This window comes from Ascaphus truei, chromosome 1, assembly GCF_040206685.1.
Source record: "Ascaphus truei isolate aAscTru1 chromosome 1, aAscTru1.hap1, whole genome shotgun sequence".
In the NCBI taxonomy this organism is placed as follows: Eukaryota; Metazoa; Chordata; class Amphibia; order Anura; family Ascaphidae; genus Ascaphus; species Ascaphus truei.
The window spans coordinates 504,564,151-504,583,264 of record NC_134483.1 but is presented as its reverse complement, the minus strand read 5'-3'; the positions used below and the strand labels follow the sequence as shown (position 1 = coordinate 504,583,264).

General features: G+C 42.8%; 1 protein-coding gene across 1 annotated transcript; it reads right to left on the bottom strand.

The window, feature by feature from the left end:
• Positions 1 to 584: 584 nt before the first annotated feature.
• Positions 585 to 3,432, bottom strand: S100P (S100 calcium binding protein P). Its single transcript, XM_075578940.1, has 2 exons — positions 3,175 to 3,432; positions 585 to 812 (listed from the first exon to the last, which is right to left on the bottom strand). Exons 1-2 carry the CDS (start codon positions 3,310 to 3,312, stop codon positions 663 to 665), a joined length of 288 nt encoding a protein of 95 aa, XP_075435055.1. The 5' UTR covers positions 3,313 to 3,432; the 3' UTR covers positions 585 to 662.
• Positions 3,433 to 19,114: the final 15,682 nt, after the last annotated feature.

Here is a 19,114-nt window from a genome sequence, read left to right as displayed (position 1 = left end):
TTTGAACCACCCATTTATTCACATTATTACACTATAATCACAATGTTGATTGTATTTATCACTGAATATACCTTCCTTTTCACTGTGTATCACTATTTTCCAATACTTAGGAGTGCCTTCACTTTAAAAAAAAAAAAAAAAAAAATATATATATATATATATATATATATTTTTATTTTTTTTGAGCAATACCACTCTTTTATTTGTTCAAGTGTCATTTTTGAAAATAATAGTTTTTACTTGTGAAAGGAGAGAGAGGGAGAGAGAGGGAGACTCTGAAGAAGGGGTATTCATCTCGAAATGTTGCCCCCCCTGATTTACCCTCCCCATTGTGTTTGTTTCCCCCACACATTGTTTCTTTCACTACCTTACCCTAGAGTCCTACCACCCTTTGTGAGACATCTCTCCAAGTTACTGTTATCTTGTGTATATATTAAATTATTTTCATTTTTGGCTTATTTCCTGGTTGACTAGTTTTCCATATGAGTCAGTGAGTGCTGGAACATTGTTATGTATATGTGCATTGTTTTATAGTGAACAGTTTCATTCCATGGTCAAAGTGCTATGCAGGAATACAACACATAATACGTTTTTATTTTCAATCATTAAAGCCAGTAACAGAACTTATTTTGTTAAGAAACACAATATTTCATTTGCTTAAATCATTGTGGCGGCATGTTTGTGCTGCTCTTATGTGCGAGCCTTGTCAGGGCCGCCACAAACACAATAAATTCATCAAAGTCCAGCTCGGAATCGCCATTTTCATCCAGATTCTTGAGGAGTTGGTCTGTAGAATCTTGCTCCTTTGCACTCTAAAATCCCAATAACAGTTTGGTTAGGATGGCTGTTAGCATGTTTTTGTTAATCTTATTTATTTGTTGTATAATTGTATTCTTTGAATACCCAAACTCACATTCTAAGATTCATTATATCAGTGTTTCCCAACTCCAGTCCCCAGGGAACCCCAACAGGTCAGGTCTTATGGATATTCCTGCTCCAGCACAGCGTTGTGTGATTGACATTGAGTGTCATTGGGTGATTGACCCACCTGTGCTGGAGCAGGGATATCCTTAAGACCTGACCTGTTGGGGTTCCCCGAGGACTGGAGTTGGGAAACACTACCCTATATATACGTAGTACTGTGTTTTGTGTGTGGTAATAGGTTATATCAATTGCACTGCAAAAAGGTTGAGTAATTTAGTGATAAGTACACGATTTAAAAGGTCCCAGAACCTGACCAAAAAAAAAGAACCTCTAATAAAGAACCAAAAAATCCAATTGGCCTTCTTAAATAAAAGTACTGGTGCTATATAAATACAAATATAAAAATAAAGTACAATACAATAATACTCAAATACACAGCAATAGACAAACACTTCTTTAACAAACTATGTTTTTTTTTTTTCCAACTTAATTTAGCATGTTCATTACACCAATTTGCAGTTGTATGGACAATGGAAAATACAGCACGGGGTAGATAGTTGGTATTTTGCCACATAACTCTTAATGAATGAGTTGAGAATAGACATGTACAGTAGATTACTAATTGGGCGGCGGTAGAAAACACCCTCCCTCAGTCTGACGCTTTGTCTTAACCTTTTCTACTCATCTGTAAAAGTAACAAACTGTAGTCCATAGACCTCTATTTCTCCACTAGCAGTGGAAAGTTTGAACCAGTAAGTGTAGCTTACATAGTTAAATAGTTACCGTTACATAGTTACCCAGTTACCTAGTTACACAGTTACAGAACATAGTAGAGATCTTATATACTCAGATCGTATATATTGTAGTTAAATTGATAGAGAAAGGCAAACAAATAGCCCCAGTAAAACATTTGGCTATTATTGTTTCATACTGTAAGTAGAAATGGTTGAACTTTTCGCATGCGTCTGGGAACTTTGTGAATGTCACTCTTTTTGGTTTGTTGACCAAAAATTTGCAATAAGTTTGCTTAATGCTAAAAGTTAATGATCAATGCATGTTTGATTCATTTAGATTACTTTCGCTTTGAAAAGTTCAGACCCTGGATATGACTTTAGGAAGAGGGAGAGACAGAGGGGCACATGCATCAGTGTCGGTACAAGTTACCGCACGGTGGGCCGGCTTGATGGCGGTGCCAGCGGTGCCACCGTATCGAGCCTTGCACTTACAGAGGCCCCACTTTCTTCCACACAACAATTAAACGTATTCCCGGGGAGAGCGCAGGGCTCTGTAAGTGTTTCTTACCTGGTCCTGTGGCATCTCTTTGTTATGGCGCCACGACATCACATGGCATTGCACTGTCATTGCAAATGACGTCACATGGTGCAGCGACGTCACATAGCAATGCGTTGTCATGCCAACGTGACGCTTCAATGCCACGTGTGCACCGCAATGTCACATGAAACCATGACGTCATGATGCTGGAAGAGGAGATGCCGCGCCGGACAAGGTAAGAGGCCCCGCAAACGCCCCATGCACTCAGCCCTGGAAAATACCCAGCCAGCTCTGTGTGCCCCAGAGAGAGAGGAAGAGAGAGAGATAAAACCTCTGATAAATGGGTCCCTAAAACTTTTAGTAACTCACAATTGGAAAGAGCCAACACCGTTTCAAGCAATTTGCTGGAATTTTGTCATTTGTGCCAGGTTTTGGCATTAGTACATGATGTGCTTTGTTGCTACAATGATATCTTGGGGTTTTGCTCATAAAATGACATCAAAAAGCTATGTGACAATAGTATGTGTTAATATGGAGAGAAACACAAAAAGAAACGGGGGTATTTATTAGGTGTCTAGCTGCACAACTGGAATAAATCCAGTACAAGGAAGTGTTTTGTCAAAATGTTTTATTGCTTTCAAAAGGAGTTTTTAAAAATAAACATGGCACTAATTGTTTACCTAAGATTTGCAAGCAACAGATATTGATACATATCCCCTATATCATGAAGGGGCTTTTCCCTGTCTTTAAAAATAAATAAATAAATTACCATTTGAGCCAAAAAGCAATATTGTCATTGACTATTGGTACACAAATTAATAAAAGGAAGAAATAGTTGATGCATTTATTCCAATATAAATACAGTACAATAGTAAATGATGAACACAATACATGGTGAAACCGCTGACTATATGCTGCAAATAATACATATCAGGAATAAATCAAAATTAGCTTGAAATACTTAAAACAGCATCTTACCATAAGCATCCCAGGCAGTTCTTTCTCCAAAAGGGTCTTCATTTCTCCCTTGGTAAGGGTCTCCTTGCTGCCCTCTGCAGACGCATATTTGTCAAAGACATCCATCATCATTACCATTGCTGTTTCTAATTCAGACATATTTCAATCTGGGCTCTGCTCCCCTTTCAAATCAGCGTTTGCAGTGTATGGGTTGTAGGTAGAATATAGAGCTGCAGACTCTGCTATCACTTATATAGCAGGTGCGCTTCAGAGCTTCCCAATAATGTATGCAGCTTTATCATTAAGTAAACAGTGCACATGTGGTACCTCTGTTGATAAAACTTGTAAGTAAAATGTACATTGACTTCAAGCTACGCCTAGTTTATTGTGTTGGGTAATTATTGACTCAGTGCGTGAGGGTAGAAATTGTTGACTTTGTTTATATTAGGATCTCACAGAGCATGTTGTAGCCCAGTGCCCCAGGCTATATGTTCCCTGGCCCTAACACTATAAGTCCTGGTAAGGAGCAGGCAGAGTTAGGGTTACATTCCTCTCACATGGGCCAGTATGTGAGTCTCCCCACTGGGTTGTTAAGTGTATCGGTTTCCAGGTGCCAGGGGGGGATGGGCTCACTGGAGGAGTGCTGCCCAGTTACCAGAGCTTAGGAGTGGGACCCTCCCCTGGTACAAAACATGGCATCCTTCAAATTTATGAGTCTTCCTGTGTAGCCTGCTCCTTAGGGAGTAGAAAGATAGAGTTGCATAGTGCTCAAAAACAAAAATCACAGCAAACAATACTGATTGACTAGAATATACAGCGGATTACCCCTCCAAAGGAAGCAAAAGATAAGGCGAGGATATTGAATTACACCCACACACCTGTTAGATGTGTAACTGGAAAATAAAGTCCCACAGGCAATGAGGTAAGGACAATATACACCTGCCGGTGTCCAGCATTAATACAGCATCATGGTAATAACATGGGGTAATAAACAACAATCCTTGCAGCCACTAATGGAGAAAGGAGAGTGGAAAAGGCTCACTTAAGAGTATAACTCACGCAATTGAGGAGCCCGGTGTGCCACTTCTCCTGGGGTATACCGTGCCTCTGTTGATGTAGGTAAGCAGGAACAGGGAAAGAAAAAAACGAAGCACTGGTTCCACTGAAGGTAAAAATAAACACAGAGGTGCGTTCCCACAATAAAAGTTTAATGGATCAAAAAAGCACAAAAACAACACCTACGCGTTTCGGGCTTGTGGCCCTTTATTAAGGTGAATGAAAATGCTTAAACGAGTGCTTTTAAATACCTAATTTCGGCGCTGCCGTGACCAATCCATCGCCACTTCCTGGTTCGAGAGGGAGTGACGCGGGACGTGACGCGGGACGTGTGCCGTCAGCGCGCTTGAGCCATAAAACAAACTTTATTTAAACAGAAAAAAAATGAACACTCCTTTAAATGAATGAAAAAACGTTACCTAAACATTAAAAACATGATTAAAAACAAGTATAAACAATAGAATGAACTAATCTCATGAGCAGAGGTGAACAATTGCTTCATTCATAGATTAAGCAAACTCTATATCTGCTAGAAACCTACAGTTTAGAGTTCAATCTGAGTGGCATTTATCAACCTGGAAGAATCTGTATATATATATACAGAAGCAATAAAGGGCAATAATGAGTATTATAACATAAAAGAAACAGTAAATTGCCACTTATTTGACAGTGGATGATATCCAGGTTGGAAAACAATGCCATCACTAACCATACAAGATATTCAAATAATTAATTATAAGTGATTATATCTTCATAATGAATGGTTATTAGCAAAATATAGGACAATCCAAGTTAGACATATAATATGAATTCATTAGTAAAATTTACAATTTAAATTCACAAATGAGTTCAGCTGAGCATAAATACATTGCCGTTTCATGATGACTATATATACATAGCAAAAGTTAAGCTCAACATATTCGTGAGCTCAGATAGTAACCGGTATATGTTAAAGAGACAGATACATCTCCCATTTTTTTTCTGTTTAAATAAAGTTTGTTTTATTGTTATGGCTCGAGCGCGCTGACGTCACACGTCCCGTGTCACGTCCCACGTCCCGCGTCACTCCCTCTCGAACCAGGAAGTGGCGATGGATTGGTCATGGCAGCGCCGAAATTAGGTATTTAAAAGCACTCGTTTAAGCATTTTCATTCACCTTGATAAAGGGCCACAAGCCCGAAACGCGTAGGTGTTCTGTTTTTGTGCTGTTTTGATCCATTAAACTTTTATTGTGGGAACGCACCTCTGTGTTTATTTTTACCTTCAGTGGAACCAGTGCTTCGTTTTTTTCTCTCCCTGTTCCTCCTTAGGGAGTAGGCAGGATTTTGCCTCACCCCATCAGGGCGTGAGGGGTAAAGACTAGCCCAGAGGCATCAAGCTCCTGGGGGCCTTGTCAAGGGAAGACAGCATGCAGAGCTGTGGGATATATGTCCTGTGGATATTTATGAGAAGGAATTTTATGAGCTGGTCTGTCAATAAACCATGTTGTACTGTTCCTGGTCCATGACTGACTTACTGCAAAGGTTCCTGTGGGGATGAAACCCTGTCTCTGGAAGAGCCCTGCAGGATGGAGGCTCTGCACCATCCTGAAATCCTGTCCTGGGTTCTACTCCCCATACCAATGCGGAGACTCAGACCTCCAGGAAACCAAGAGGTGAGTACCACCGCAACATAACACTACCAATACAAACAGATCTCCCTTAGGGGGGATGTTACATTTGGAGGCGCTGCTGAGATGGACAATAGGGACAGGCAGTAAAGAAATGAGGAATGGGATATATGCTGAGGGCGAAGTGAAAGACCAGTCACTGTATCCAAGCCACATATTCCCAACTGTTTAAAAGCAGAGATGCTCCCTGAGGAGGTGACAGTGGTAGCATCCAGCTCATGATTGCAAACTTCACCGCTGCTAATCTGAGAAGTGAATGGGGGCACTCACTGTATCAAAACCATTAGAAGACTGGGACATGTTATATCTGAGAAGTACAGGGAAAAGGGAGACCAAAAAGCGCACCAGCACAAACGGAGCAGGAAGAACCCAAGACAAAAAAATGATTAAAAGGGCACTTTAATGTGGCAAAAGACCCATCCATTGCATTTCGAACGTCGCAGCGTTCTTTTTCAAGAAAAAGAACGCTGCGACGTTCGAAATGCATTGGATGGGTCTTTTGCCACATTAAAGTGCCCTTTTAATAATTTTTTTGTCTTGGGTTCTTCCTGCTCCGTTTGTGCTGGTGCGCTTTTTGGTCTCCCTTTTCCCTGTATTGCATTGAGTAGCTGCACAGCCTGCCTGCCTGCCCTACCAGGATGTGAGTATTTGCATATTTTTCAGGGGAACCTGCCAATGAGACTGATGGTGAGTGGGTTGCACCACACACCACCTGTCTTCAGGAGGATAGTACCCATTATATGACACAATAGGTACTATATCAATTGTTAGTACCCTGGTACAGTGGTCTGGCTTATTATCATTTTGAGATATACCTGCATTTGAGCGCTTCAGCTATTTTCCATATATCTGAGAAGTACCTGAAAACCACTGTATCAGAGCCATGTCCCTTCCAAATTGTTTTAAAAGGCTGAGATGGGCTTGAAACCCATGTTATCAGCCGGGTGCATGTGGTAATAGCCCAGGGATGCCTCTGACGGACTAGAGCTCCAAGATTGGGATTATTAGCATGCACCCCACTACTTTGTTGCTTGTTCCGGGGCTGAGATGTGCGTGAGAAACATGGTATCAGCTGAGTGCACGTGGAGTTGGCCAGGTGTGAAAGCCACACCCGCGCCCTTTCTACAGTGTATGGTTCTCCTGGATCCACCAGGGGGTGGAGACGGGAACTTAACTGCCATTACGTGGGGTGTAGCCGGATGCAACAGACGCACATGGTGACTACCCAAGTCATTGAGGATTAAGTTCCTCTCACATGGGTCAGCATGTGAGCCTCCCCACTGGGTGGTTAATTTGTATTGGTTTCCGGGTGTTAGTCTGGAAACCATTGAACCATGTGCCGTGGGGGGGGGATGGAGGGGGTGGGTGGGCTCACTGGAGGAGTGCTGCCCAGTTACTAGAGCTTAGGAGTGGGATCCTCCACTGGTATAAAACATGGCATCCTTCCAAATGTAGTGATGTGTGTTCCAATGTAGCCTGCTCCTTAGGGAGTAGGCAGGATTCTACCCTGCTCCATCATGGGGCCAGGGGGTAAAGACTAGCCCAGTGCCCTCCAGCTCCTGGGGGCCTAGTCAAGGGAATGCAACCTCTCTTGCATGGGAGGAATATGGAGAAGGAACTGTATGAGCTGGTCCACAAAAATTCACAAACAGATTTGGGCGGTTTCAACCCGCACGGGTTCATTAAAATCCACCATAGGATACAGCCCGTGGATGGTTTTGTAGAATCAAATCCGCAGATACAGCAATCCGTTGGCGGATTCATAAGAATCCGCCAATAGGTTGCCGAATCCGCAGATGGCATTCTACAAATCCATCCACGGGTTGCGGAAACCGCAGTGTGTATTGGTAATAATAATTAAAAATCCGCAAAACACGAATCGCCTTTTTGATATTGATCTGCTGAAATCCGTGGATCAAAGGACCAGGGCAATCCACTGCGGATCCAAAATTGCCTCCAAAAATGTGCCCTTATCTATTTTTTTTTTTTTTTAATCTCAAAAAATTTATTGGCTAAAAAAGCATAAGGACAGACACCCCAAAACCCCCCGACATGCCCCACGCACAGGGCGCCCCACCAAAGATATCTCTGACAAAGCGCCCTGCGCGCGAAACATGCCAGAGGACTCCCAGGACGCCCAGCCCCCATACTCCTCTCTTTTTTTTAAACAATCTTTTTCCTTTATTGGGGACTTGTAACAGGGATACAGAAAATAATTGCAATGCGAAATAAACAGTAAAGTCATAGGCATATAACAGCAGCTTGTACAAGTCAACTCCAATAAAGCGTTTTCTCCATTTTTAAAAGATAGGTTAAAGGTGAGACATAGGGGGGGGGGGGGAGGAGAGAAGGGAACGACAAAGATATAGGGGTGGGGAGGGGGGACTAATGGGGGGGGGGGAGGCTTATCTAGTTTTAAGTACAGTTGTGATTGTTTTGTCAGTAGTCTTTGGCTTATACACCTGTCTGAATAATTCAGTCAGGGTTTTGAGGTGTCTCTCTGTCTGTGTCTTCAGTATTACTGTATTCTATCCTGAGAACTTGAAAAACAATACTTATATTTACTAAGCAACTCATCTATCATTTGCAGAAAGCCCAAAACAAATATTTACTGAAGGGGCTTACTATTGTACATCTGCTTAACCCTGTCTCATTCCATTGTTCCCAGCGTATATCATCCATGACTAGACACACCTGTAAAAGATTCTCCAGTACTACTCATGTGAGAAGAGCTTCTTTTATTTTGATCCTAGCAACCAATACGGTTACTTTCTCATGACAAGGTAACTTTTTCACCTGAGACTTAATTTGTTCCCAACATAAGATTTTGACGGGTCTTCCTGCAAATCTTATGAGTAACAAAATCACTTTTTATTATTTTATTTGCACTTATGGTGAAAACAAAAAATAACCTTTACGTTTTCTACTTGTGATCATTATCATTGATGTGCCCTCACAAATGGCTATTTTGAGCCTTTTAGCTAATTGTATTGAACATTTATTCAGCAGTGCAGTGGGCTGAAAGTCTTTAAAATCACGAGGAATCGCCCCTGATTTGGCTAAAGCTGGAATATCAAAATCTTATCCTCAGGTTTTTCTTTTTGTTTTGTGTTACATCATATAGCTCCAGTTCTTAAAAAATAGCTTTTAATACCCAGACAAGATTGGTTGCCCAGGAGAACAATTTGGGGACAGCCTCACTGCAACTGCCCAAGTAACGGCATTGCGCCTTTCTATTGGATGACCCCAGTGGCAATGTAAACATGTGATTTCTGTAGAAAGGGAAGGTCCCTGAAGCTGTAAGTAGTGTGGTTAAGCTCAGGGGACTTGAGGAAAAGGTAGAGAAGAGGGCAAGAAGATTTAATAGCCAAGAAATTATCCCGGGGAACTCCCCAGCTCAAAAAGTGTTCAAAAATCTTATTAGTGTTCCGTAAAACTACGGGGAACATTTATAAAGTGCCAATGTGGGTTTTCACAACGGTACTTAATAAACGTGCTCATACGTTTCATAAAAACAGAACACTTAAGTGCTAATTAATTTGGGTTTGGCATGCATATGATTTATAGGTTTTGAATACATGACCTACATATGGCTTTGAAGAATACAGGCAGTCCTCGGTTATCCGACACAATGCGTTACTCAAAATGGCGTTGTAAAGCGAAATGTCTTAAAGCGAAACCCGTTTTCCCATAGGAACACTGTTTAAATGAAAGGTTCCGTTCCTGAAGGCATTTTTAACACTAAAATACACCAAATATTTTATGCAGGCAATAAGATAATCAGAAAAGGTGAAGGGAAACACAAAATGGATGTGCCCCCTAAAAGAATTCACTTAAATGCACACCATAACAGTGTAAAAATTAGCTTTTAATAAATTTACTTAAAACATATATTACCAAAGTAATGTGTAATGTGAATTAAAAATATATTAAATCAACGCTATCGGGCAACCGTGTCATCTGTTATAAGTACATACTATCCCAGTTAACCACTTGATAATGGTGGGATAAGAGGACACAGGTTGCTAGGAGTCAGGGTGTTAACCCCTCTGGAGCAACGGTGAGACCCAATAATGAAAGTGTATAAATGTACACAAGTGAGTGGCCAATGGGTTAAATGTCCAGCTACCTTGCTAGATCAACCAGCACTGCGCACTATAATAAAGACTTTAGTGTGTTAAAATAAGAGTGCTAGAGTGATAAAGCTGGCAAATGCAGTGATAATGGTGATACATACACTGCAGCATAGACCTGCCAGACACAGCAGTGCTGTGCAAGGAAAGCAGGCACACTCACTATAAAATTAAAGAATACAATAAATAATTAGCTGATGGGATCAACACAGTTAGAGCCAGGAGACTACTGACACTACATTAAAACAGCTCCAAGTAGGAGACTGACAACATTGCGCGTCCAACGCGCGTTTCCCTCCAGCAAAGGAGCTTCCTCGGACAAATTTTACTGGGGCAGTGAGGTCTGAACCTTTTTATACCCTGGCAGTACCCTAATTGCAAGATCAATTGATCACAGCTGTTGCACATGCGCAGTGTGCTTACACCTAAACTCACTCCATAAGGTACTTATATACTAATTAGACACACTATCAGTCAATTCCTTAGTGTCATACCTTCAGTTAGCACTTTTCCCAGTGATTTTCGGGCTTTAGGAGCAGTTTTTATAACTATAAATCGTGTGCTCCGGTTGGGGTGGCTACTGCGCATGCGCGGGAACTTAGAGGTGATTACAAACGGTCTTTTTCCATTGCGCATGCGCGACATCTTAGAAAATATTCCTGTATCATTCCATACGCATAGCGCATGCGTGTGCTCTTAGAAATAATTCGACTCCATTCCCATTCAATGTGCGCATGCGTGGGGACATAGAAAAGTTTACAGTCTCACATATGCGTCGTGCGCTACTGCGGTCTGCGCATGCGCTGGGACTTAAAACTTATACCATTCTGGCCTGTTCTCATTGCGCATGCGTTGACACTTAGAAATTTTGCGCGATCTCTGTTAGTTAGTCCCGCGCATGCGCGGGAACTTAGAAATTATACCGTTAGGGTCTATACTCATTGCGCATGCGTTGACACTTAGAAATTTTTCGCAATCTCTGTTAGTTAGTCCCGCGCATGCGCGGGAACTTAGAAATTATACCGTTAGGGTCTATACTCATTGCGCATGCGTTGACACTTAGAAATTTTGCGCGATCTCTGTTAGTTAGTCCCGCGCATGCGCGGGAACGTAGAAATTATACCGTTAGGGTCTATACTCATTGCGCATGCGTTGACACTTAGAAATTTTTCGCAATCTCTGTTAGTTAGTCCCGCGCATGCGCGGGAACTTAGAAATTATACCGTTAGGGTCTATACTCATTGCGCATGCGTTGACACTTAGAAATTTTGCGCGATCTCTGGTAGATAGTCCCACGCATGCGCGGGGACTTAGAAAAAATTCCTAATATCTAACAGAGCATGGTATACATGCGCAGAGACACAGATTGAATCTATGATAACACATAGAGAACCTAATAGTAAAGTGCATATATAGGGTACTGATTAAAAATGGATGTTATGGGTATATGTTATGGTTATAAGGGACTTATATTGCACATATATTAATGAGTGATTGTGCAAGTAAGGATGTTAGCAACCCCCCATAATTATATTATGTTACACAATCTGTCAAGTTGTAATGCAATGGTTGATAATTAAATTGATCAATTCAAAGATATAGGATGTATATTTGCTCATAATTTTTATTATCTCAATTTTTTATGTATGGCACGTATACACTCATTACACAAATATTAAACCCACTGCTGGGTTTAGAACTTTAGTCTTATAGTCACTAGTCTAAATAATAATACTATAAAATATTTATTGTTTCAATACCAAAGGCTGAGAACTGTCTTAGTGGACAACGGAAATGACTGAGCCGGTTATCAGAGAGACCAGTTCTGTGTATATTCACAAAGTTGATCAAATGCAGAATACACATGGCCAATCAGTTGGCCCCCTTATCAAATAAAAGGTGTGAAGGTGAACCCCTCATTAAGACCATTGGGGCTCCTTGTTTTTAACTTATAAATCCATTCTGCTTCGATACGAAGCAAGGATTGATCAGTGTTGCCAACTCTCATGGGACATTTCAATTGATAAATGCCCATGAATTTAATAGCATTAATGTCGCCATCATGACATTGTGTAACGTGTCTAGCAACCGATGTCTCTGCAGAGTGTTTAATAGAATTAATGTGTTCAAGAACACGTCTGCGCAGCTGTCTTGTTGTCTTGCCAACGTACCTCTTACCACAATTACATGTGATAAGATAGATAACGTTGGTGGTACGACAGTTGATGAAGCTATCGACACTGAATTGTAAAGTATTGTCATGATTGGCGAATGCTTTGCCAACGTTGATGTGTCTGCACGCTTTACATCCCTGGCAGCGATACATACCCTTCACGGGGCTGAACCAGGTGGTAGTTCCATTTTTAATCAGTACCCTATATATGCACTTTACTATTAGGTTCTCTATGTGTTTTCATAGATTCAATCTGTGTCTCTGCGCATGTATACCATGCTCTGTTAGATATTAGGAATTTTTTCTAAGTTCCCGCGCATGCGCGGGACTAACTAACAGAGATTGCGAAAAATTTCTAAGTGTCAACGCATGCGCAATGAGTATAGACCCTAACGGTATAATTTCTAAGTCCCTGCGCATGCGCGGGACTAACTAACAGAGATCGCGCAAAATTTCTAAGTGTCAACGCATGCGCAATGAGAACAGGCCAGAATGGTATAAGTTTTAAGTCCCAGCGCATGAGCAGACCGCAGTAGCGCACGACGCATATGTGAGACTGTAAACTTTTCTATGTCCCCACGCATGCGCACATTGAATGGGAATGGAGTCGAATTATTTCTAAGAGCACACGCATGCGCTATGCGTATGGAATGATACAGGAATATTTTCTAAGATGTCGCGCATGCGCAATGGAAAAAGACCGTTTGTAATCACCTCTAAGTTCCCCCGCATGCGCAGTAGCCACCCCAACCGGAGCACACGATTTATAGTTATAAAAACTGCTCCTAAAGCCCGAAAATCACTGGGAAAAGTGCTAACTGAAGGTATGACACTAAGGAATTGACTGATAGTGTGTCTAATTAGTATATAAGTACCTTATGGAGTGAGTTTAGGTGTAAGCACACTGCGCATGTGCAACAGCTGTGATCAATTGATCTTGCAATTAGGGTACTGCCAGGGTATAAAAAGGTTCAGACCTCACTGCCCCAGTAAAATTTGTCCCTGAGGAAGCTCCTTTGCTGGAGGTAAACGCGCGTTGGACGCGCAATGTTGTCAGTCTCCTACTTGGAGCTGTTTTAATGTAGTGTCAGTAGTCTCCTGGCTCTAACTGTGTTGATCCCATCAGCTAATTATTTATTGTATTCTTTAATTTTATAGTGAGTGTGCCTGCTTTCCTTGCACAGCACTGCTGTGTCTGGCAGGTCTATGCTGCAGTGTATGTATCACCATTATCACTGCACTTGCCAGCTTTATCACTCTAGCACTCTTATTTTAACACACTAAAGTCTTTATTATAGTGCGCAGTGCTGGTTGATCTTGCAAGGTAGCTGGACATTTAACCCATTGGCCACTCACTTGTGTACATTTATACACTTTCATTATTGGGTCTCACCGTTGCTCCAGAGGGGTTAACACCCTGACTCCTAGCAACCTGTGTCCTCTTATCCCACCATTATCAAGTGGTTAACTGGGATAGTATGTACTTATAACAGACGACACGGTTGCCCGATAGCGTTGATTTAATATATTTTTAATTCACATTACACATTACTGTGGTAATATATGTTTTAAGTAAATTTATTAAAAGCTAATTTTTACACTGTTATGGTGTGCATTAAGTGAATTCTTTTAGGGGGCACATCCATTTTGTGTTTCCCTTCACCTTTTCTGATTCACTTTTCAGTTCACAGTTTGCACCCATTACTTGATTACCACATTGATGTATTTGACCACTTCATTCAATTAGTATGGTTCTGTGATCACTCCCTATCCCTTTGTTGTTTCTTTAGGCAATAAGATACGCAGCACACACATAAATTATATAGTGGATATACTGTATTATATATATATTATATACACATAAACAACTTTGCAAAGCGTTGTCAGAGTGTTGGATAAGCCGTTTTGGCGTTGTAAAAATTAACATAGGTATGTATTGCATAGCGTTGGATAAGCCATTCGTTGTAAAGCGAAGCGTTGTAAAACGAGGACTGCCTGTATAAAGGAAGAGAGATAGGAAAAATACTGTACTATATGTTGTGTCATTTTGTATGTTGCGCTGGCCTTTCTCTTTTTGTTTTTAAAGATAGGAGAAATAATCAATGCTACATTTTATTTAGAATCCATCATCATAGTGTTTAAGTGGAGAAGAACACCTACAGTACATTGACTATTTAGCGCATAATTTAGACTCAGCCAGTTATAGATTCCCTGCTGTCACTGAAATACTAACTGGTATCCTTTATAGAGATAGATGATGATAATATTTACATTGACCAAAATGTCGCACTTTTACACTATACCTATGAGCAAAAACAATAGCCGTAATTGCCCATATTACGGTTATCTTAACTTCATGTTAATTTAGGTAATGCTACTTTTATCCTTAATTATTTATTCACATCTAGACCATGAAATGGGGCTTGGTGGGAAGAGAATTTTGAGACTAGATGTATTTAATATATATATATATATATATATATATATATATATATATATATATATATATTAACCCTTTAATTATCTAAGTGGTCAGCTAGCTATGGACAACTCATTAGTAGATTGTCACTAAGGGCTACAAATAAGTTAATATTTACCTACAATTAGCCTGGACTACTAACTGCTATGTAAACAAGGGGTTAACCCCCACCTCACCCCTTCCCCCCTCCAGAGGGCCTAACCACCCACCTCAGGACACCTACCATTATTATTATTATTATTATTATTTAACCCACCCCAACACACGTAGGAATGACTTACAGCCCTATTAGTCAAAACTGACTGACGGCAATTAAGAAATTAATATATTAAAACTTTTATTTACGTGTAGCACACTTTCCCCCACCCCCTGGAAGATGTGCAGCTACGGTGTGTGTGTAGGGTGCAATACGTGGTGGCTCACTGGAGGCCTGAGCTTCTGCTGCTGGGAGCCTGGGGTGTATCCTGGACCGATGGTCGGTAGCGCCTCCACCTGTGCGGGATTCTATTGTGTAGAATGACCCCGTTACAGACACATAAAGAATACACACTGGGTAAAGCAGAACAGTTGAACTATATGCAGCTAATATAGTTACAGCCTATCCACCAGGCCTCGCACGGCCGTACCTCCCAATACTCTGCCCCCTCTCAATGGAGTCACCGTCCCCCAAAGTACCTAGGGACCCTTAGGCACCTAATCAACCCGGTGTCCACAAGGTCAATCCCCCCACCCAATGTGTGGTACAGCGCTGCCCACTAATTTGTAAAGGTGAGTTGGTGCACTTAGTTGAGTACCTGCTTGGTGTATCCACACCCAGGCATGCCGATGCCGTGATAAAAGGATCCACGGACACTAAGAAGACCTGTGGAGCCTCCGCCTCTACGGTGGGTGGGTCCCGCAGGGATTGTACCACCTTTGATAGTCTCTGTAGTAGATGGGTGTCTGGTCCCAGAACACCTGAGGCCAGGATGCAGCCGCGTCCTGGCTGTGTCCCTCACTTTAATATTACAGGTTCAGCATCCTTATCTGTGGGCCAGTCCCTGCAGCAACCACAAGCTGAGGGGAGTCGGGGCTTAGCTGGGGCCTAATAGGGGGTATCTGGCCTAGTGCAGGTGCCACAGACACCTGCACACATAACAGACCCCTTCCTTGTCCCAGCATGGTCTGGCATGGTCCCCAGCACGCTAACAGTATCAATCCTGATACAGGGACAATGCTGCAGCCCTATTGGCTGTTCTGGCTCACATGATCCTGCAGCCCAGTGGCTGCTGGGGGTTGTAGTCCCCCTTGGAACCTTCTCTGCACTGGCCTCTGCTTGCGCTACCTTCGGCGCATGCGCAAAGCTCCTTAATGGCCGCCGGACTGCATTACCCTTCTGCACATGCGCGTGTCCCTGCGCATGCGCAGCCCATTCAAACATGGCGGTACCCTGCAAAGGGAGCTGTCAGTGACTCGATCGCCTCCTCTGCTTGCACAGTTACCCCCCCCCCCCGCGGCTATCGGCACCTGTCCCTGCCTTTCCCGCAACCTCCAGCGGTACCCGCAGCGGATCGGGAGGTGAGGGGCCAAGGAAAGGTGAAAGGGGACCAGGGGGACCCATGCTATATACGCAATATAATCGCAGACAACTCAGCTCTCCTGAACCCTCACAGATATGCCACACCACAACACCTATAGCCACAACACGTATCTCCTAGAGGGTGGGGGTACATGTGCTACACAATTGGAGGCGCTGCTGAGATCAGGACAGGCTTTCAGGATTTTATAGTAACAGCAGCAGCAGCAGTAATATTAATATTTACCTACAATTAGCCTAACTGGTCTACTAACCGCTATGGTAAACAAGGGGTTAACCCACGCCTCACTCCCCCCAGAGGGTCTACGCACCCACCTCAGGCCACCTACCATTTAACCCAACCAAACACACCTAGGAATGACTTACAGCCCTATTAGCCAAAACTGACTGATGACTACTAAGAAATTAATATATTTTAAAAAGAGTATATCTTTAATTTTATGAACTTTTATTTACTATTGTATGTATTCATTTTATCATAAGTCATATCAGCTTTAGGTATGACTTAAATGACTTAACGTTATTTCCCCACATCTCATTATCACTAATGCCCCTTGTAGTTAACGCTATGTTCTTTATGGGCCAAAAACTGGGTTAACTTTGTATCAACTTTGATGAATACAGCGTTAATGTTACATAAACTTAGGTTAACATCACGTTAAGTAGCCTAACCGAGCTTTGTGAATCTGGGCCTCAAACTGTTGAAAATACAAATCAGACCTCTAGGTCAGAGGTACACAAACTGGGGGGCGAGATTTTTTTTGGGTGGTGCGGCGGTTACAGAGGCCCTGCGCTCTTCCCCAAGGCATTTAAATGAAATGCCGGGGGACCGCGCGAGGCCTCTGCAACTCAACTTACCGAGATTCATCCGGATCCGGGATGCGTCGTCATGGCAATGCAGGATCTGCATGACAATGCATGACGTCTCGGGGTCATGTGACGTGACGTAATGTCACATGGCCTGCAGCATCATTTGATGTTGCACTAAAGTAGGGGGGGGGAGGCGCGAGCACTGGGGGAGAGCAGGCAGGGGGGCGCAGCAACAAAAGTTTACGCACCATTGCTCTAGGTGAATCATTGTGTTAAATATAGCATAGTCCAGATAGTTATGAAAATAATTGCCTGTTTCTGTATGAAATGTATCTGGTATTAGATTTTCTACTAACAGCTGCGAAGCGAGTGCCAGGCTCTTGAGAAAGGGGCGGCATGGCATTAAAGACTTAGTGTACCTACCTCGAGGTTTACTTACACCCCCACCTACAAACTGAGATGACAGTTTTGTGGCAGTTAAAATTTTGGTCACAGCTTTATTGCCTTAACAATATTTGAAAATAAACTGTCAGCCAGTCGCTAGTCATGTCGTTAGCCCTATTCTCAGTATCTTCCAGGGGGAGCCCTTCTCCAAACCGCCCTATTCTACCATCAGACGGGAGCCATCTCCAAACTGCCCTGTCATCTGCTTACCCTGGTCCCCCTTTTCTTGGCTTCTGGGCCTAACCGCATTGGTTAGAGCCCAGCTTCCTAAGACTAGTGCCAGGGGTACAGGGCCTGACTGCCTGCGTTGGTGCCTCAGCCCCGCACAATCTTTTTGCGGGAAACGGCGTCTGGGGCCCAGCTGCATGAGTGGAGCCCCATTTCGGGTGTTCACGGTGTCCTGAACCGTGTAAGTTTAGTTTAATACATGAAGCTGAACACTTGTATTAAATAGTCCCACACAATAATTACAGGCTGGTACATACACACACACAGCCCCCCACCTGGATGACTAGCCTGACAGTTCTGCCACCCGGAGGACCCATTAAGGCTACTTACTGGGGACTCACCCCACACCCCCAGCTGTGACCCTAAACCATGACTGTTTATCGCTTTCAAAGGCCTGCATATGTTATTAATCAAAATATCCATGCCCTCATCTGCCAGGTGCACCAGTCCCTCCTATGCCAAGTACTCCCCCTGTCCTCGACTTCCACATGCTTCATGGTCAGCCCCGCAAAAGAGAGGACGTGGGGCTTCCTTCCATAGGCTGCCAGCGCACTTGTGGTAGTTGGCACCAAATCTCTCCAGGACATTCCTCTCTTACCCAGCCATCGTATATTCATGCTCTCTTGTGGAATTCCCAGCTGCAAACCCAGTGTGCTCACTGCCCGCTCCCGGGCCCAGTTAATAAAAGAATGACCTATAGGCCAGACTTCCCGTGCTGCGCCTGCTTTTCCCACTGCGAATACAGAAAGCATGTTAGAACTGCACAATTATTTAATTACTTGCCTGCTGGGGCCTAATGTACCCCTTGTAAGCATTTGATTTCCACCTCCGCCTCTGGGTAAGTAAAAAATTGATTAGTTGATGGGTTCTGCTAACCTTACCGCTCCACTTGGAGGCCTTCTTGAAACCGCGCCAGTTCCGCCACGCATTGTTAAATGTTTTCCACGCGCGGGGGGCTAGCAATTGCTGCACCAAATCTATCAATCCCTCTGCCCTTACTGATACAGATTATTTGGGCAGGTTAAACCTCTTTCCTGCGTGTCTGGAGCTGCCAGTCTGAAGCATATACTAGTAGGTAGACCCCTGCAGCTGCTAATCGTACGGTGTGGTGTAGGTGCTGCCTAGGTAGGTATATGAAGTAGAACACACAAGAAACAGAAACCTAGTATGGGCACTCAAACACCAAAATGAATGTATAATGATAAAGTTAAAACATTAAACTTTATTGTCCAGCCTAAAATAAAGGGTATTAAAACGAATATTAAACGCTGTGATCCTAAATGTGAACACTCAGTTCTGCATCAGAGATATGTTGCTGCAGATGAACATTAATATGTCCCACGCAGTAAAGAACAAGTGAATCAATAGGACCACTGTTCAGAGGGAACCCTAG

Bases quoted from the DNA above. Each gene is read 5' to 3' on its own strand.
- S100P (XM_075578940.1), bottom strand. From the start codon at position 3,312: ATGTCTGAATTAGAAACAGCAATGGTAATGATGATGGATGTCTTTGAC. The intron at 813-3,174 runs GTAAGATGCTGT...TTGGGATTTTAG, and splicing joins AACTGCCTGGGATGCTTATG to AGTGCAAAGGAGCAAGATTC.